The 20,528-nt window shown below is 45.9% G+C and overlaps 1 protein-coding gene across 2 annotated transcripts in view; it reads left to right on the top strand.

Annotated features, from left to right (window-relative positions):
- The first annotated feature begins 3,921 nt into the window (after nucleotides 1-3,921).
- MARCHF6 (membrane associated ring-CH-type finger 6) overlaps nucleotides 3,922-20,528 on the top strand; it is a 100,166-nt gene continuing 83,559 nt past the window's right edge. For both annotated transcript variants that reach the window (XM_075921472.2, XM_089776440.1), the window contains exons 1-2: nucleotides 3,922-4,076; nucleotides 17,118-17,214. In XM_075921472.2, the coding sequence (XP_075777587.1) occupies nucleotides 3,974-4,076; nucleotides 17,118-17,214 (200 nt within the window). In that variant the 5' untranslated portion in view covers nucleotides 3,922-3,973. The remainder of the gene's footprint in view (nucleotides 4,077-17,117; nucleotides 17,215-20,528) is intronic.

The following is a 20,528-nucleotide window of genomic DNA, read 5'->3' as shown; positions in this document are numbered from 1 at the left end:
GACTCAACTGCAAGATCAAGGTCTCATGCTGGACCTCATGCTGTCTCTAAATTCTACATTTACTTTCTTTTTTAAAACACCATCTATCGTGAATAATGTTTTGATTTTTCCCCTGGCTTTCACCACAAAGCTCTGAAAATAAAAATAAGGTTTTAGCCATGAAATCAAAGCATTTGGAGATTTTGCTTCAGATCACATTTAGCATGTCAACAGTCCCTGTGACCTTCTTAAATATCTAGGCCGTTCTTCAACTTGCAATCTTTCTTGTCATTTTTAGAATTAAATATACAAATGGCATTTTAAAAATTGGACTAGGCCATTTATCACTCTTTCCTTTAAGTGACCATACATGGTAGTTGAGACTATGTAATATTAAACTCAGCAATACAAAATAACAGATGACTTGATGGTTCTCCTATCCCCACCACTCTAGTCACTTCCACAATTTGGAAGGTAAGATGATACCTCTGAGGTTAAGCACATAAGAAGCTCTTCCAGATTATGGGATACATAAATGTCTTCTATGACGCTCCAACAGTTATTATTGAAAATGCTGCTGACTTGGATTTAGCAGTTGGAAGAATATGAAAGGATCACTCTAATTTTTGTTATGTTTGACTCCTTTACACTTTACTGAATCATTACATCATAGGATTTATGCTCTTCAAAGACATTGAAGTTCTGAAACAAAGAGGCTGTGTCTAGACTGGCCAGTTTTTCCGGAAAATCAGCCGCTTTTCCGGAAAAACTTGCCAGCTGTCTACACTGGCCGCTTGAATTTCCACAAAAGCACTGACGATCTCATGTAAGCTTGTCAGTGTTTTTGTGGAAATACTATGCTGCTCCCGTTCGGGCAGAAGTCCTTTTGCACAAAACTTTTGCGCAAAAAGGCCAGTGTAGACAGCTCAGATTTGTTTTCCTCAAAAAAGCTCTGATTGCAAAAATGGCGATTGGGGCTTTTTTGTGGAAAAGCGCGTCTGGATTGGCACGGACGCTTTTCCACAAAAAGTGCTTTTGCGGAAAAGCGTCCGTGCCAATCTAGATGCTCTGTTCTGAAAATGCTTTTAACGGAAAATTTTTCCGTTAAAAGCATTTCCGGAAAATCATGCCAGTCTAGACGTAGCCAGCATGTATTAATGTCTACAAAACTGTTATATATAGAGGAGACAACATAAGTTGGTAGTCAGAGCTCTGTGGTAAAAGCCATTTGGCCTGGATCTATTCCTGACACTGAAAGATTTGTTTTAGAACCTTAGGCAACTCACTCCATTTCTTGGTGCTTTAGTTTCTCTATCCTTGGGGATAATAATGTTTTCCTTCCTGTTGGGTTTATGAGTCTTAATTGAAGTGCAGTGAGCTTCTCTACATAGATCACTAGAATAATGTGTTATTTCTTATCCTTTGGATATTTCCTCATGAATTAATCTCATGCCTGAGCTTAAATCTTTGGAGGTATTTTAACATACTCCATATGCAAAATCTCCCATATACCTCAAGGGTTCCAGATCAAGACAATGAGGCAGTGGTCTCTGGACAATGATATTTGATATCACTATAGACTGCTTCTTCCAAAACTCTGCTTCACAGGAACTGAAGTATGGGATCAGAATGGGGCTTAAATTCAGCTGGAGCTGTCTGAAACAGCTCTGGTAAATGCTTTTTACCTCTCTGGGGTTTTCATAGTATGTTGGGGTGGGGTGTGTGTGTGTGAGAAGAGGCATAAGGGGCTCCTGGAAATATGTTATGAGAATTTAAGTCCAATTTCCAAGCAAAGATTCTCTAGATGGATATCTGGCTTGATTACCTTTTGTTATCAGTCTCATGACCTTCACCTTCCTTCTTGAGTATTAATACATTCTTCAATAGCCTTTTTTAAGAATGTTCCTGTCACCAACAAACATAGTTCTGCAACCTGACTCTTTATTCATATCTTTTCTGAATATTATGCAATTACTCAGGCCTCAGCCACTGATGTGACGTATAAAAATGTAACTGTGTAACTGTTAAAAATCCTAGTGGTTGCATGCGCTGCGGGCTCTGCAGTATAAAGCTTAAATAAGCTTTATATTGCAGAACCCATAGAGAAACCTCCCCAGAAGCAGGGCTGGCAACTGCTTCTGGGACGAGGGCTTCCCTGCTGTAGTGAAGTATCCTTCTTGTGAGTCTGCTTCTGGGGAAGAGGCTTTGCTGCTGACCCTGCTCCCCGGAGAGGCAGCGTGTAACTTGGGTGGGTGGGGAGTTCCTCCAGCCTATACTGGTTAACTGCAACCAGCAAGCTCACCCATTAAGGGTGATACTTACCGGTTAAACATTTACATACACTGTACTGTCTTCATTTTTGGACTTGACTCTAAAGCTCCACACCTCCATGGAGAGTACTGCTCAGTGGCTACTCAGGCTATGTCTACACTGCATTCTGTATCTATTGAAGCAGCCTGTTATTTCGAAATAGATTTTGAAATAATGGGCAGCTTATTCCAATGTCCCTGTAACCCTTATTCCACGAGGGTTAAGAGATGTTTCGGAATAACGCTATATTTTGAAATTTGGTGCTGTGTAGAAGCACCAAATTTCAAAATTAGCTATTTCGGAATTAACTCAAAATAAGCTAAGCAATTTGCATAGCTTATTTCGAGGCAAGGGTGCTGTGTAGACACACCCTTAGGGCATGTCTACACAGCAGGGCTTGAGTCAAAATAAGTTAAGCAAATTGAGCTATGTCAATTGCGTAGCTTATTTTGAAATGCTTGTTTCAAGTTTTGGTGCTGTCTACACAGCACTTATTTCAAAATAGAGCACTCTTCCTCCGACTTCCCTTACTCCTCATAAAATGAAAGTTACAGGAGTCAGAGTAAGAAGTCCTCCAGCTTGACAATATTTCAACATTATGTCGAAATAACTGCCGGCTGTGTAAACCCGAACTATGGGTACGTCTAGACTACCGCGTTTTGTCGACGGAAGTTTTGTCGACAGATAGTGTCGACAAAAGTTCCGTCGACAAAGAGCGTCCAGACACATTGAGTTCTGTCGACAAAGCAAGCTGCTTTGTCGACAGAACTCCGTAGTCTGGACGCAACGTTACAGGCAATAACACCTTCTGTCGACAGAAGGTGTTATGCCTCGTAAAATGAGGTATACCAGCGTCGACAAAACTGCTGAGTTCTGTGGACGTTATGTCAGCGGTAGTGTAGACGCTGGTATAGTTTTGTCAGTCTAGACACACCCTATGTTATTTTGAAATCATGTTGCTGTGTAGACGTAGCCTTAGTGTTACCTAGCCTGCAGTGCCCATAGAGACATTACTCAAAGAAGTGGGGAAGATGTCACCCCGTGCAGTAACTGTTCCTTTGAGATGTATCCTCCCGTCAGAACTATCCTGTGCAAAGGATAATTCACGATGGCTGGCCCAGACCTCCGCTCTTGTGGCTCCCACCGTGGCTCTCCCAGCACTCTTCAGGAGCAGGAGCAGGAGCAGCTGCCAGCCTGAACCAGCCTCTCTTGGCTGCTGCTCTAGGTTTCTCCAAGTGCAGAAGTGTGTATGTGAGCCCCTGTATCAGCGCTCTTGGACCTGTGTATGTTTTGTGTGCCCGCGCATCTTGTGCACGTTTCTCTCCGCGTGTGGAAAGGGGCACGTTTCAGAGCCGCTCATCGCTTTCTCGTGCAACGCTTCCGTCTGTGCCATGTCAGTAAATGCTGCTGCAGCTGAATAGCGGGTGCGCGCGCCCGTGCATGTGCCTCGGCAGGGGCGTGCGCACGTGCTGCGGCGGTGCCCGGCTGCTCCCGGACACGTGCAGACACGCCGGGAACTCCGAGCTAGTCTCTCCCACGCGCACAGGCGGGCCCCGGGGTCTCGCCTCCCCCCCCCCCCCCCCCGCCGCCTTCCGGCGCAACAGCCTCCCCGCGCGCCGGCCGCCGGGGGGTGCTGGAGGCGAGCGCGGCGCTCTAGGCCGCCAGGCTCAGTCGGGCGGTCTCCATGGTGCTGGCTGCGCCGCGAGCCCCTCCCCCCCGCGGTCACACCATCCGCCCGCCGGCCGCGGCGCTGCGTCAGCGAGACAAGATGGAGACCGCCGAGGAAGGTAACGCGCCTGCTGGCTGCTTCTCCCCCCCCCCCCCCCCCCCCCCCCCGCGCCCGCATCATCCCCGGAGGGGGGGGGCGACCCCAGGAGGTTACACGGGGGAGGGGCGCCCCAGCTCGCGCCCGGCGCTACAGGTGCCGCGGGGGGCAGGGCGGGTGCCCGAGCCGTTGCGCGGGGGGGGGGGGGGGCGCTGCGTGCCGGCGCGGGGAGGGGGGGGCTTATGTAACCGCGCGGGCGGGCGGAGGGGGCGAGTCCCGGCTGGCGCTGGGGGCCGCGGGCCCGGGGAGGGCGGGGCGGCCCCTGCAGCGCGGCGGGCTCTCGTGGCGCCCCCGGTGCGGCGGCCGCGCCTGGCGTTCGCCGCGTGCCGGGCTGGGGGCGCGGGGCAGCCGGAGCGAGTCCTGCCCGGAGCAGGGCGGGGGGTGTCGAAGGTGTCGCCCTGCGACGTTTGTCCCCCGCATCCCACCTGCGCTCTGCCCCCACAGCGTCTGCGGAGCCTCCGAGGCGCTCGGTGCGTCTCTCACTCCCCTCGCTAGTGCGGCCGGGGGGGGGTACTGAGAGGGGGGCCCTGGCTCGGTAACAGTTACAGCTGCCCTCTGCCATTCTCCAGCGCCAGAGATGCGTTGGGAGGCTTCTTTACGTGCGAGTCTTCTGTAATGTCAACAGTATAGGTGGTTAGGGCCAGCAGGGAAAGTGGGCCAGTACAGCCTAGCTAGGGGGCACTTAATGAATTTTGATACACGGTCATGGGCCAGCTCCACCCCCGGAAGGGGCGGGGCTGAAAACTAGCCTCTTCCCAGAGTTGTCTGGGCCCAGAGGCTTTGAATTAAAAACACAACAAAAGGGTTTGTGGCTCTTGGCCTGCTGCTATCGCATTGCCTGGCAATGGCCCTGGGGTTGCTGTGGCTATTTAAAGGGTTTGTCAGTCACTCTGGCCCTTGCCCAGCCCTCGGCATGGCATCTGAACCATATGCAGCCATCAGCATTTTAATGTCAATGCCCTTTCCTCCTCCTTTCCCTTTGTTGGTTGCTCTGCTAGTAGGGTTCAGCAGCACTGCTGATGATGGGGTGCAAAAGGGGCAGCTGACTTGAAACCTAGCATGATGGCAGCTGCAGAGGGCTGCAGTGGCAGTTTATAGGGCCCAGGGGACTCCCAGCTGCTAACTCAAGGGGAATCCCTGGTCCTTTAAATGATCACTGCAGCCCTCTGCCGCTGGGGAAGTCTCCCAGCCCTACCCCTTTTGCATCCAACGTCCTACTCCTTCTGGGGGCTCAGAGCCACCCTCTCAGGTTGCCCAGGACCCGGGCTGCCCAAGGTATTAGAGCTCTCAGCTGGGAGATGGCAGATACATGTTCAGATCCCATTTTCTCAACAGGTAGAGGGGAGTCTGGAATTGGTTTCCCGTGTCCTAAAGGAGTTCTTCAATCACTGGGCTAAAAGTTATAAGGGAGGGGTCCTTTCTTTAGCTGTTTCCTGGATTGTTGTTTTATAGCCTTTGAGTGAATGTGTCTCGTGGATCAGGCCCTAGAGGCATAAGAACACCATATTGGGTCAGAGTAATGTCTCTAGCCCAGTATCTTGTTTTGTCAGTTACCTGTACTAGATGCTTCAGAGGGAATGAAATGGTAGTTCGCGGAGAGATTCAATTTTTGTCATACAATCCCAGCTTCTTGCTTTCAGAGACTTTGGGATGCACAGGGCCTAGGGTTGCCTCCCTAACTATAATGTCAAAAAGCCATTGGGGACATATCCTTCATGAACTCGCTAATTATTTTTTTATACAGTTATACTTTAGTCTTTCTTGATATTCCCAGCAAAGAGTTCCACAGGTTGTGTGTTGTATGAAGAAGTACTTCTTCATGCTGTTTTTAGATAGGCTGACTATTTAATTGAATGGCCCCTTAATTCTTGCATTTTGTGAAGCTGTAAATAACCCTTTCCTATTGACTATTTTCACACATTTCATGATTTTATATATTTATATCAAGTGTCCTGTAGTCATATGCTTTTCTGAATGCCATGGTCATGGAAGACCTAGGATTCATGGGGATAGTTGTTTTAGGGAGGTGGGATACTATTAGTACTAGCAATGGAGTATAGCCTCCGGAGTGGGATAATCAAAATAATAGGCATCTATGCCTGCTGCAGCTCTGCACGAGCTGGGGCTGAGCCAGGCTGACTTCCTGCTGGTTCCTAAAATAGTTTCCTTGCAGAGCTGCAGCGGGGCTAGCTCCTGGGACTGGACGTGAGCTGGGACTGAGTTCTTGCTAACCCTTCTCGCTTAATCATATATCGACAAATTTTGTCCACTACACGTTTAACAAATTACACATTTCTTAACATCCCTAATCCAAGCTAGACCTTCACAACTGCAGTTTAAGACTGCTTCTTATTCTGTCATCTGCCACCACAGAGAACAGCCTAGCTCCACTCTCTTTGGAATGCCCCTTCAGGTAATTGAAGGCTGCTATCAAATCCCTCGTCACTTTTCCGCAGACTAAATAAGTCCAGTTTCCCTCAGCCTCTCCTCATAAATCATGCACCCCAACCCCCTAATGATCTCATTGCCCTTTCCTGGACACTCTCTCTAGTTTCCCCACATTCTTGTGGGGTGGGGTAGGGTGTGGGAATGTAATATTTCAAATGTGGCCTCACCAGTGCAAAATAGAGGGGAATATCTGCTGGCAGTGTCTGATTAATGCAGCCTGATATGCTGTTAACAGTGTGCCTTTGTTGCCAGGAAGGCTGAGACATATCTAGCTTCTTCTCTACTGTAATCTCCAAGTCCTTTTCTGTAGAACTGCCACTTAACTTGTTGGTCCCAAGTCTGTAGCAGTGCATGAATTTCTTCTGTACTAAGTGCAGGACTCTGCCCTCTTTTCCTTGTTGAATCTCATCCGATTTTTGGCCCAATCTTCCAGTTTGTCTAGGTCATTCAGGACCCTATCCCTATCCTTTAGTGCAGTGGTTCTTAACCTGGGGTGCATGCAACCATGGGCAAGATGCCCTTTCTGGGGGTGTGAGACATGCCAGATTATGATATATCCAAGGGTGTGTCTAGACTACAGAGTTTTGTCGACAAAAGTGGACTTTTGTCAACAAAACTATACCTGCGTCTACACTACCACTGAGTTCTGTCGACATAACGTCGACAGAACTCAGCAGTTTTGTCAACGCTGGTAAACTTCATTTTACAAGGCATAACACCTTCTGTCGACAGAGTTCTGTCGACAGAAGGTATTATTGCATGTAGGGTCGTGTCTAGACTACAGGGTTTTGTCGACAAAGCAAGCTGCTTTGTCGACAGAACTGAATGTGTCTAGACGTTCTTTGTCAACAGAAGTTTTGTCGACAGATACTGTCGACAAAACTTCTGTCGACAAAACCCTGTAGTCTAGATGTACCCTTAAGTTTAAAGAACTGACCTACTTCAACGATTTTTAATAAGGGGTGTGAGAACATATTTTAAGAACCAAAGGGGTGCAGGCTGCGGTAAGGTTAAAAACCACTGCTTTAGCGTATCTTCCTCTCTCCCCAGCTCAGCGTTATTCAAAAACTTGCTGAGGATGCAATCCATACTATCATCCAGATATGAGGATGGTGAACAAAACTGGCCCCAGGACCAACCCCTGGCATACTCTGCTTGATACTGGCTGACAGTAGACATCAAGCTGTTGTTCACTACCCATTGAGTTAAATGATCTAGCCAACTTTCTGTCCACTGTATAGTCCATTAATCTAAGCCATACTACAAGAATACTATGGGAGACAGGATCAGAGGTTTTGCTAAAGTGAAGGTATATCATGTCCACTGATTTCCCGGTATCTCTAGAATCACTTATCTCCTCATAGAAGGCAGTTAGGTTGGTTAGGCATGACTTGGCCTTGGTGAATCCATGTTGACTGTTCCTGATCACCTTCCTCTCCTACAACTGTTTTAAAGTGGTTCCTTGAGGACCTGCAGTCTGATCTTTTCCCCCCGAAGAACTGAAGTGATGCTGACCAGTCTGTAGTTCCCTGGATTTTCCTTTGCTTTTCTTTCTTTTTTTTTTTTTTAAAATGACGGCCACTATATTTATCTTTTTCTAATTGTCTGGGATCTCTCCCAGTCACCATGAGTTCAAAGATAATGGCCAAATGGCTTTGCAGTCACATCAGCCAACTCTGTCAGTACCTTTGGATTTGTGCATGTCCAGCTTTTTAAAATAGTTTTTAACTACAGTAAACTTCTGATAATCCGGCACCTTTAGGACCCAGGGGGTGTCGGATTATCAAATATGCCGGACTATCAGAAGGGGGGGCTATGAGGGGTCTGGAGTGGGGTGGGAGGGGATGCCACCCCAGGCCCCTCATAGCCCCCCCTTACGATAGTCTGGCTCTGCCCCAGGCGTCCCTGATTCAGCCGCTGCTGGTCAGTTTCAGCAGCAGCTGAATCGGGGATGCCTGCAATAGAGCAGCTGGGGTGCTCTGGATTGGTCCCGCAGTGCCGAGGGGCGGCGCTACGGCACCAGCCCTGCAGCACTCCAGCTGCTCTTGGGGACACCTAGGACAGAGCAGCTGTGGTACTGTCCAGTTGGTCCCGTAGCGCTGCCCCTCAGGGCTGCGGGACCAACCTGGCAGCACCCCAGCTGCTCTTGGGATCGCCTGGGGCAGAGCAGCTGGAGTGCTGCCGGGTTGGTCCCGTAGCGCCGCCAACCCGGCAGCACTACAGCAGCTCTGCCCCAGGGGTCCCCGATTCAGCTGCTGGTCAGTTTCAGCAGCAGCTGAATGGGGGAAGCCTGTCCGGCTGCCCCAGCACTTCCGGGTTCCTGATGGTGCCGGACCATCAGGAGTCCCAGAGCATTGGATGCCGGATTAATGGAGTTTTACTGTATTTCACTGAAAGCTGCTCACCTCCTTCCCATACTGTGTTGCCCAGTGCAGCAATCTAGGAGCTGACCTTGCTTGTTAAGATCAAGGGGAACAGAAGCATTGAATAGTCCACATTTTTCCACACCATCTGTCACGAGATGTCTTCCACCTACAGTTAGGGTGCATCTAGACTGGCAAGACTGGCAAAAATCTTGCCGCCTGTCTACACTGGCCGCGAGTATTTGCGCAAGAACACCGACTTTGTATTGTACAAAATCAGTGGTTCTTGCGCAAATACTCCGACGTTCCCACTCCGGATAAGCCCTCTTGCGCAAATATTCTTGCTCAAAAGGGCCAGTGTAGACAGCCAAGTTAATTTCTTGCGCAAGAAAGCCCGATGGCTAAAATGGCCATCAGAGCTTTCTTGAGCAAGAGAGCATCTACACTGGCACGGATGCTTTTGCGCAAAAGCAAATCTTTTGTGCAAAGGCACATGTCAGTATAGACGCTCTCTTGTGCAAATACTTTTAACGGAAAAACTTTTCAGTTAAAAGTATTTGCGCAAAATCATGCCAATCTAGACGCAGTCTTAGGGTCCCAAACTTTCTCTGACCATGTTGATAACATATCTTTAGAAACTCTTCTTGCTACCCATTGCATCCCTTGCCAGCTGCAATTCCAGTTGCCCTTTGGCTTTCTTGATTACACCCTTTACATGATTAAGCAATATTTTTATATTCCTCCCTAGTCATCTGTCCAAGTTTCATGTCAGATTCCTTTTTGTGTTTCTCTGATAAGCAAAGCTGGTGGTCTGCTGTATTTGCTATTCTTTCTTCACTTTGGGTTGGCTTGTTCCTGTGCCCTTGATAAGGCTTCTTTAAAATACAGCCCACTTTCCTGGACTCCTTTTCCCTCCCACTCATATTAGTTTCCCAGAGGATTTTGCCCATCAGTTCCCGAGGGAATCAGTCTGCTTTTCTAAAGTTCAGGGTCCATATTCTGCTGTTCTTTCCTTCTTTCTTTTGTCAGTATCCTGAACTCAACCATCTCATGGTCACTACTGCCTAGGTTGCCATCTACTTCTACTTCCCCTTATGAATTCGTTCTTCTTTGAGCAGTGGGTTAAGAGGAACATGACCCTCAATTGATTCCTCCAGTTGCTTTTCACCTGGGGCCACCAATAGGGGTTAGGCTCTGTCCCTTTCTGGAGCCACAAATGCCAGACAAGCAGGCAGCCTCTTGAGTTCTATATCTTGCTGGGAGTTGGGCTTCTGACCTGGAGTGGTGGGTAGCAGACTTCAGCTGAGAAGGGGCAGGCTCCATGCCTTGGGTTGCTGCTCTAAGGTCACTCCCCAGCCACCGCTGCCTCCTTATCCACCTCCCTATTCAGGGCTTAATTCATCCCCCAGCTTGCCAGGTCAGAATAAGGCTGTTGTGAAAACTGATGTTTGTTAATGTCACTGTTCACTGCCAGCTAGCTAGCAAATCTGTTGCTATGCAAAGTGATATTAATACATTTACAAGTATCATTTTTCCCAAAAACAGACTTACTAGGTAGAAGAGCTAAAGGAAAAAACAACCAAAAACAAAGTACTTTTTCTATATGTTTTAGAGGATGCTTGTGTCTTTGTCTGTGTTCATCTTTCTGTCTGAGTCTGTCTGTTCAAGAACTCCTCCTAATTGGTAAGAGCTAGGACCACCTAGTTTGGTATGTAGCTTCCTCTTATCATAACTTAAAGCATGGTAAGGGTTTGGTTGTGCCAAGACAATGGGATGTGCCTTGAATGGAACTGTTCCTCCTAAAATAGAATGACCACAGGGGGGCATCAAGGGACCATAGCTGGGGAGCAGGCATGGAGAAAGGGACAGCTGTTTACTATATAATTCAGAGAAGTTGTCTGTCTTTCCCTCCCACCAGTTGGGAGACATGTATCCCTCCCCTAGCTGTGTCCACTGCTGCAGTGGCCATAGACAGGTACTTCTCACCTGGCCCCAAGCTGCTGTGTTGAGAGAGGGCTGGGGTTTTCCTCTCTCCCCAGGACAGCCTGCTTACTGAACCTCTCATCCTCACCTCTGAGCAGTGATTTCAATGAAGGAAAACAAAACTTGAGTTAAGGACCCAAGCAGTTCTGGATAAATCTTCTAGTTTGTTTCTATTCTGTTCAGACCCTGTAAAGAATAGAGACAACTGTACATTAATTTTGAGTCTGCCCCCAAAAGAACCCTCCATAAATAAATTACAATGATTTGGACATGCATACGTGGCTTTTTTCCTTAAAGCTAAATGAGTATAATAGGGAAAAATGTCAAAGTGGCCACAAGTAGTGATGTAAACAACTAGTTGACTATGTGATAAGTATATGCTTATTGGATAGTCGACTAGTGACTCAACTAACCCCTCCACCCCTCGTTCCCTCTATCGAAGAGAGGCAGCAAGGGGGGGGACCCCCAGGAGCTAGTGCTTGTGGGAACCGGCTTAAAAGCCAGCCCCCCAGCACCATCTCTGCAGGGAGCAGAGGAGGTGAGGGTGTAGCGGGGACCAGGCACGAGCCGGGAATTGGCTGTCCTATCTTGTGCCTGGCCCGCCCTGCTGTGTTTCAGCCTTTTAAATGTATTAAGAATCTGCTGGTTCTTAATACATGTCAAAGGCAGAGCTACAGCGGGATTAGCTCCCGGGGCCGGGAGCTAACTCAGGTGCGGCTCCGCAGTTTTCCCCTGCTTATTGACTAGTCAATTAGTTGATTAAATGCAATTTAACATCCCTAGCCACAAGGAAGAATGAATGGCCACATTCAGAAACCACCAGAAACCTAAGGGCACTAGTATAGAACATACAGAAGTATTAACTTGAACAACGTTTAAATTTGTAAAGCACATACAAGTGACATTTTTTCATGCAACCTTGGGGACTGAATGAGTTGCTTTTTCAAGTTCTGGTTCACTCGTGAAGTTATCAGCTTGCCCCAGTGCTAACAGTAATTGGTGTATGTTGAATTGTAGTACAGATTGAATTTCTGTAATCTGGATGTTCCTAGTCCAATAACATCCCTGGTCCAGCATTGTTGGAGAGCCCATGAGTGCTCTCGGGCTGGAGCACTTGAGGAGGGAAAAAAACAAGCAGGCTGGGGCTAGGAGCATTGCTAGACTAAGATGCAATGGAGAGTGTGGAGCGCCTGCCCACCAGCAGCTGGCCAGGAGCACCAGAGCCCTGGCTGGCCCGTGTCTAGAGAAGTGGTGCATCAGGAGAGCTGATACTCTGGCAGCTGGAGCAGCAGAGTGTCAGGACGGTCCGGTGGCCAGAGTGGAGGGGCAAGCATTGATCTCCCCTGATTTGGCAAAATCTGTTGTTCGGGACTGATCAGGTCCCAAGGGTGCTAGACCTGGGAAGTTCAACTTTTAGCTAATAACTCTTCAAAAGCTGGTTTAAAACTAGAGTTCCCCTTCTCTGATTATCTCTTCTGTAAACACGTGTTATAAGTATAATTCATTAGCATGATCTTATGTCACTATAAAACTGTCAAAACTTGGTCACCACATGACCAAATCAATATGCACATTTTTTATAAAGGAACTTTGAAAAGCTAAAAACTTCCTTTTATAATGGGGTAGGCAATAATTTTGGTAGAGGGACCATTCCTTGAATTTGGTAAGTTGTCGGGCTTGTTCTGGGCCCCTAGAAAGGGACAGAACATCTGATGGAAGAGACAGAGGCAGATTTTCTGACACAAATTGTGTGTGGCACAGAGTATGTGTGTGCTAGCTGCTGCTGGATGAGTTTCTTAGATGTCATGCACTGTCTCTTTAAGACAGGGAAAGCTGTCATGCTCTATAGAGTATGGATGTAAGTGACTAGTTGAATATCCGATAAGTCGTTGTGACTCGACTTACCTGATAGTCATAATGACTTGACTAGTCACTTCCTCCCCCCTTTGCTGACTCTGAGAGGCAGTGTGGACGGGAGGGAGATTGAAGAGGCTGCTGCGAAGTAGCCCTTGTCTGCATGGGTCCCAGCAGGGAGCTGTCCACCGCAAACAGGAGCTGTTGGACTCAGCAAGAGACAGGCTGCACAGGTCCTGCTGCTGATCCTCTCCCTGTGGAATGTACCAGAGTTGCCTTCCACTCTTGTACATTTCAAAGCAAGAGGCACAAAGGGGAACTTGTGCCAGCCGGGACTACTTTACTCCCTGCTGGTGTGGTTTCCCCTGCCTCTCTCCCTTTGAAATATACAAGAGCTGCAGGCAGCTCCTGTACATTTCAAAGGGAGAGAGACAGAGGGAACCCTCTCCCTTTAAAATATACAAGGGCTCTTGTACATTTCAAAGGGAGAGGCATAGTGGGATAGCAAGCACCCCTCTTATCGGGTAGTCGATGGAAATTCCTTTAACTACTTGATTAGCTGATAAATCAAAATTTAACATCCCTACCCTGTAGATCTGCAGATAACTGTTTTGTATCTGCATCCACAAATGTGGACGTAGATATTTGTGGTTCATTTTTCAGATATGGATACAATTTTTTTTTCTGAGCAGAGCACTACTACTCAGTCTCCTCCTCTGTTTTGCAGAGATGGATTAATGGGTGGGTGTGGGGCAAGAGTGTGTGAGTATAGAATCATGGAATACTAGAACTGGAAGAGTCCTTGAGAGGTCATCGAGTCCAGTCCCCTACCCTCACAGCAGGACCAAGCACTGTTTAGACCATCCCTGATAACGTCTGTCTAACCTGCTTTTGTGGAATCTCCATCTCTGGAGATTTAACCTCCTTAGGCAATTTATTTCAGTGTTTAACCATCCTGACAGTTAGGAAGTAAGAGGGAGAGAGCTAGAGAGCTGGCTGCAGGACAGATCTTAGAAGCAGTGTGCTTGCCTTTTAAAGACTGAGGTGAACACCCTATCTTCACAGCTTGCAGACTGGAGCAGATCAGTTGTGTGTCCTTCTCCTGACCCCTGCTTTGCAGAGCAGGGGTATAGGGGCTGGAGGCCACATTCCTCCACCCCCCTCCCAACCCCACTATATAGCTAGCAATTGGGTTGCAGAATAGAGGAAGGTGGAGGGAGGGGCAGCTGAGCACATGTTGCTGGTACAGAGAGAGAGAGAGAGCGAACGAGGCCCATATTCAGCCTGGGGGACACATTTTGTCCATTCCTGTTGTATAACAAATTCCAATTTGTGCTGGTGGAGGATAATTCTGTTGTTTTGCAATTAAATTTTAATTTATAGGTAAATATCTTAATTTCCAATTTTAGGCATCAGGTGCTGAAGAGATCTCCAGTGGGGGAAATAGTAGATTGAAGTATGTACAGAGAAAAATAAGTAGGCAGTCTGTCTTTAACAACTTCTTTCAAGATAGTTATATACAGCCTGGATTTCCCTTCACATTTCATGTCAACAGAGGGGAAGATGAGCACTCTATTCACAGGTAGAAAATTATACCTGTTACACAGCCAGAACTCATTTTGAATGTTGCAATGTGTAGGCAATAATTTGTGTAATTCTAGGTGGCTGCCCTCAGGAGACTGAACAGTTTGAAGCTGAGTTGCCTTTACAGTCTGCATTATGTTAGGCCTAGCACATGTGTATATATTTGGATTTCTACAATAATAAAAAGTGCCTCTCCAAAAGTTCTCAGAATCTCCTGGTGCCAGCTAGAGAAACTTACTCTGACAGCCAGGAATAAAATTTCTTACAAAAGCACAGAATCCAAATCCCTCTCTTAGATATAACTCCATTCTTCACAGCAACTTCCACAAATTCATGTGCCTTGCAGCATGCCCTTGAGATAATGTATTCTCTCCAATCTTCTTTCTTTGAAATCAAAGGAGATACGGTTTATGCATCTTGACAATTAAAGCTGGAAAAGTATTCTGTGGATGGTGAGATGTGGTCTCTCCAGGGGGAATATTTGAAATCATTTAGGGCTTTAAAGGTGAAGACTAGTACCTTAATTTCCATCCAGAAGAAAAAAGGCAGCTAGTACAGATCATATTGTACTCCAGGGAAGTAACACTTAATATGTAAGCTGGTACAAAATGTGGCATCTTAAGTTTCTGAATTGATTTAAGACGTATTCCCATGTAGAGTTTATTACAGTAATCCAGTCTTCAGGTGACAAAGGTATAGGTTATTAAATATTGCCATAGCCCTTACAAGCCCTAAACAAAGCAAAGGTCCCATTGTACTAAGTAGGGATATTAAAATATAGTGTAATTGAATAGTTGTGTAACCGCATGAAATCTTGTCAGTTATATGACTATTCGATAATCCCCAGAGGTGGGACCAGTAGCAGCACTCCCAGCCCCACTCCCAGGGAGCCCCTGCGACCCTATGTGACTGTTTCTGTACTAGAGACAGCAGTGCAGGGTGGCAGGCGGGAGCTGGTCCGCACAAGGGGAGCTGGCTTGAAAAACAGCTCCCTGTGCAGACTAGCTGCTTGCTGCCCCTAGCTTAGTTTATTGGTTACCTAAATGGTTACACATGGGGCATTTATTTTACTCTGACAGATGTTTAACACAAGACATGTAGTTGATGATTTTTTTTACAGATGACTTTTGGATATCATAATGACTCTTAAGTAAAATATTTTATTGACTTAAATGTTCTATCTATACTGGTTGGCTGTGTCTACATTGGCCCCTATTCCGTAATAGGGATGCAAATGTAGCACTTTGGAATAGGCAAATCCGCAGGGGATTTAAATATCCCCCGCGGCATTTGCATTAACATGGCTGCTGCTTTTTTCCAGCTTGTAGATAAGCCGGAGAAAAGCGCCAGTCTGGACGCGATCCTCCAGAAAAGAGCTTATTTTCCGGAGGATTGCGTCCAGACTGGCGCTTTTCTCCGGCTTATCTACAAGCCAGAAAAATCAGCAGCCATGTTAATGCAAATGCCGTGGGGGATATTTAAATCCCCCGCGGATTTGCCTATTCCAAAGTGCTGCATTAGCATCCCTATTACGGAATAGGGGCCAATGTAGACACAGCCGTTGTGTTTAGCTAATTGTCAAGAGCATCTAAAATTGGGATAGGCTTTATGTCTGCTCTTATAAATAGAAATAACATGTTTTTCATATCAGAAAATCTCCCATAGCTACATTAGTTCAAGAAAAATTAGGTGATAAGGTTATGGAACAAGAGAGCAGAATTTATTCTTCTCTCCTTCAGCTCCTGATACCTGGTATCTATTGACTTTGATTCTCATCTGCTTCATTTTAATTACCCAGTCTTCAGGTGCTTACTGATTCCCAGCTCTGCCTTCCTGTTTTTCCTTTTGATTTTCTATACCCTCTGCTCCCTGTGTCTCCCCTCTTCTCTCCTATTAATTTTGGGTCTGCACATTCTAAACTCAAAACTCCAGTCATCTGAAGAAGTGGGCTGTGCCCACGAAAGCTCATGATACCATCTACATGTTCTGTTATTCTATAAAGTGCTACCAGATCATTTGTTTTTTTTTCCTGTACAGACTAACTTGGCTACCCTCTGAAGCTTATATTGTTTTTGTTAGGTAGAACTTGTGTTCACTTGATCTAGTATATCTTTCAGCTTTTGTCACTTTAAAGCAGTGGGTAGGTTTGTTTTTTAGTTCCTGCTGAGTGCTGAGAACAATAATTTACTAGAGTTAGGGCCTGTATCCCAAATGACATACGCTTGAATAGACCTCAGTCCTTCTGGTCTTTTGTTTATGTCACTCTCGTCTTCCAATGCCAAGTAGAGATGCAGCTGTCTGGGAGCATCAGCTCATGTCCTCAGATGACCCATATTTGTTGCTGTTTTAGCAATACAGATAACTTCACACCCAGTATGCCCATGCATTTCCATCATTGGCAGCTGTGTGTTTGTATATGCATATTAATTCCAGAACCTTTCAATCCGTTGTTTTTGTGTAGAAGTTAGAAATTTTTGTCTATCTTTTTCAGTGGCAGGATGTTCAGCAAAGAAGAGGCAGAATTTTGTTCTGATCCTTTGGAGCTCATGGAATCTTTATTTCTCCAATTAATTTCAAAATATGTCTTGCTCATTTTTAGTTTATTTTATTTTAAATTGGTGTGTTTTTTTTTTTTTTTTTTTTTTGCTATGTGGCATGATCCTTGATCATAATGCTATATTTTTCCATTATCCTGGATTATTAATTTATTTTGATGTTATGTGTGTGAGAAACTTTGAGCAAAATAATGAGTTTCTTGTTTTGACCAACAGACATATGTAGGGTGTGTCGGTCTGAAGGAACACCTGAGAAACCTCTCTATCATCCCTGTGTGTGTACTGGCAGTATTAAATTTATTCATCAAGAATGGTAAGTTTTAAAAAAAATTAAAACATTAATGTTTTCTAAAAGGGATACTAGTTATTCTAACATGCATGTAAGCTGAAAAGTTAGTGTGGGAAAACTATATTTACATATAGACTTTTGGATGGTTCTTACAGGTTCACTTTCATTGCCTGCTTTCTGTCTCTATAGGGTAAAGAGCACATAAAAATCAAATATGTGCATCCACATATTGTAATAGTAATTCCTGTTTATGAGTACAGTAACATTTGACACAGTCTTTTACAAACTGTGAACCTCAGGAAGACGGCTGACTACACTTACTAAATGTTTAGTATGTCTTTCTGCTTTTTAATGGATATGAATTAGACATTTACCCTCTAACACCCAGCAAGAGGGATGGGGTGCACGATCTGGGCAAGAGGTGGGATGCAGGAGGGGGTGAGGATGCGAGGTCTGGATGGGAGGTAGGGCGCAGGATCATGCCGGGAATAGGGTGTCTGGCCCAGTGGAGGGTGTGAGCAGGGCAACGTGCAGTGTGTGGCCGGGAGGGAGAGTGCAGGAGCATCGAGGGGTGTAAGCACAAGGAGGGGATGCGGGGTCTTGGTGGGGGGGAGGAGGTTAGAGGTATTGGCATGCAGAGTCTGGGCATGAGGTGGGGTGCTTACCTGGCTTTACACTCCCATTGCTACCAAGCGAGGCCCCCTGCTGCTCCCATTGGCCGCAAGTCTGGCCAATGGGAGCAGCAGGGAAAGCCTTGAGACGGGCAGCGGCAGTACGTGGAGCTGCTTGCTCTGCCTCTCTCCACAAGCTGGTTTGGCAGGGAAGGTCGGGTCTTTTTTCACCCCCTCCCTGCGCCTTCTGAGTGGGAATCTGGAGCACCAGTTCAGGCTTCCTGCTACGGGGTCTGAGGAGGCCTGACCTCAAGCTGCAGATCACCTGTAAGGTGACTACAGACTGAGACTCTCTGGGCTAGGGGTTAGGGCTTGCCACTTACCACATCTGACCGGAAGATATTTAGGTTCTTGTCCCAACCTAGGTTACAGAGGGAGAGAGCACAGAGAGGGTTCTGTCCCAGAAAGGGAGTTTCAGGAAACGTGGCAAGGGCACTTAAACAGAGACAATACAAATTCAGTAAAAACTTTATTAAAATAAGTAAAATAGTAAAAAACATGAAAAGACATATAGTTGTTAAAACATAAACATCTTAAGGATTCCTTCTGGAGCATCACAAAATTAGAGAATTGCTAACCCAGTATATTCACACTCCTTTCTGAAGACCTGGTGTTAAGAGATGGAGGACCAGCCTTGCTCCTAGCATGCTGATGAGTTGAAGGTCCAGGCAGGTAGAGTGTAGAGCAGCTAAGATATACTATAAAGCTAAGGAGAGGTGCAGTAGAATGAACCGAAGTACCCAGAGAGCCCTCTAAACTAAGCAACATGAATATTGCTTGATTTTGACCCAACCTACCATGGCCATATTTTATTTTCTCACCGTAAGAATTTATGGGTACATTTTATAGATTAGTTGAGCGTGATGCCTAACACTACGGATTATCTCATTCCCGAAACCATTACCTTTGACCCTTCTAGCAACTTCTTTGCTTTGTTGCCTCTTTTGTGGTTACTGAATGGTTCTAGTGTCAGGTGAACCAGCTCAAAATAGGTATAGTTCCTCTATTTGGTTCCTCCAAAGCTGAGGGACCTTTGAGTAAGAATTGTATCTGGGACAGAGGTTGCTTATGCAGATTTACTGTGATATACTTTAGGTATTCATATAGGATACAGGCCTGTAGGTGTCTTCTCACATTAACAGCTTAATACCATGAGCACCCACAATAGGTCGGCAACCTATGATGTGCATGTCATCAGTGGTACGTGAGTTGATTTTCATTGGCACGCAGGCAGGAGCTCAGTCCCACCCCTCCCCTCTGACCCATGCTGCAGGGAGCCTGCATTGCTGTTTGAGCCTCATAGTCAGCTGACTCAGAAAGTTCAGCTGATTGGCAGGGGTGGGGTATTGTCAAGTAGCTGCTAAACAGAGCTGCTCTCAAGCTTGAAAGGGAGTAGCAAGATAAGGAGGTGTTAATGGCTTTGATTTACAAATACGTAAAGAGACCCATAGGTGCCTAATGGGAATTGCATTTATTTTCATTTGATTTTTAATGGGAGTTAGACATCTGGGCTACGTCTCGATTGCATCCCTTTTTCGTAAAAGGGATGCAAATTAGATGTATCGCAGTTGCTAATGAAGCAGGGATTTAAATCTCCCCTGCTTCATTAGCATAAAAATGGCTGCCGCTTTTTTCGGCACGGAGCTTTGCCAGAAAAAAGCGCCAGTCTAGATGCGGATCTTTCGGAAAATAAAAAGCCTTTTCCAAAAGATCCCTTATTCCTCTTAGAATAAGGGATAAGGGATTTTTCGGAAAAGGCTTTATTTTCCGAAAGATCCGCGTCTAGACTGGCGCTTTTTTCCAGCAAAGCTCCGTGCCGAAAAAAAGCTGCAGCCATTTTTATGCTAATGAAGCAGGGGAGATTTAAATTCCTGCTTCATTAGCAATTGCGATATGTCTAATTTGTATCCCTTTTATGAAAAAGCTCTGGGGTTTTCTGGAGTGCAAAGCAGGTTAGGCATGTATCTGCCTCTTCAGGCACTCAAATACCTCTCTCTCTCTCTCTCTCTCTCTCTCTCTCTCTCTCTCTCTCTCTCTCTCTCTTTTTATATATATAATATGGGTCTAGATCTAAAAAAACAAAGCTAAAGGCTCTGATGGGAATTGTCAACATAGGTGTAACGCATGATTTTTTTTTCCACGTTACCAGAACTGTCTGCAATATGATGACCTATTTTCACAGAGGGGAAAAACGAAGTATTAACTTATGAATTCGTGTTCATTTCAAAATGTGCCAAATGGACCCCTTTTCACTTTTTCTCCCCTTTTTCAAAATGTCCTATATCTTTTCTATTTTCCCCCACCCCCAAGACTTTAATGAAGTTTTTCCATTACAAAAAGCCTTTCCAAAAACTGGTGCTAACTAGTTATAAAAGACACTTTTAAGTTTGAGTTAGTGAAAAGGCATGACATTTTTTACACAAGAAGAACCATTTTGACAATGTTTACAGTTTGGGATGAGACAGTTTCTTGTTTTAGAAAAGTCCTTTCCTGCTGCCTAAAAGGAAAAAAAAAACTTTAAAAATTTAAACCAGCTCAGTGTTACACTCAGACTCCCAGGTATGTCTTTAGCTTCCCTTAGTGCTACGAAGAGGTTTATGCTCTCCACACCTTATAGTAGCAAGTTTTTAACTACAGTGCAGGCCTACCCTCAGAGCACTAGCTCAG

This window comes from Pelodiscus sinensis, chromosome 2 (genome assembly GCF_052426305.1).
Source record: "Pelodiscus sinensis isolate ZL-2025 chromosome 2, ASM5242630v1, whole genome shotgun sequence".
Taxonomy (NCBI): Eukaryota; Metazoa; Chordata; order Testudines; family Trionychidae; genus Pelodiscus; species Pelodiscus sinensis.
The sequence above is the reverse complement of the archived record's forward strand: the minus strand, read 5'-3'. Positions and strand labels throughout refer to the sequence as shown.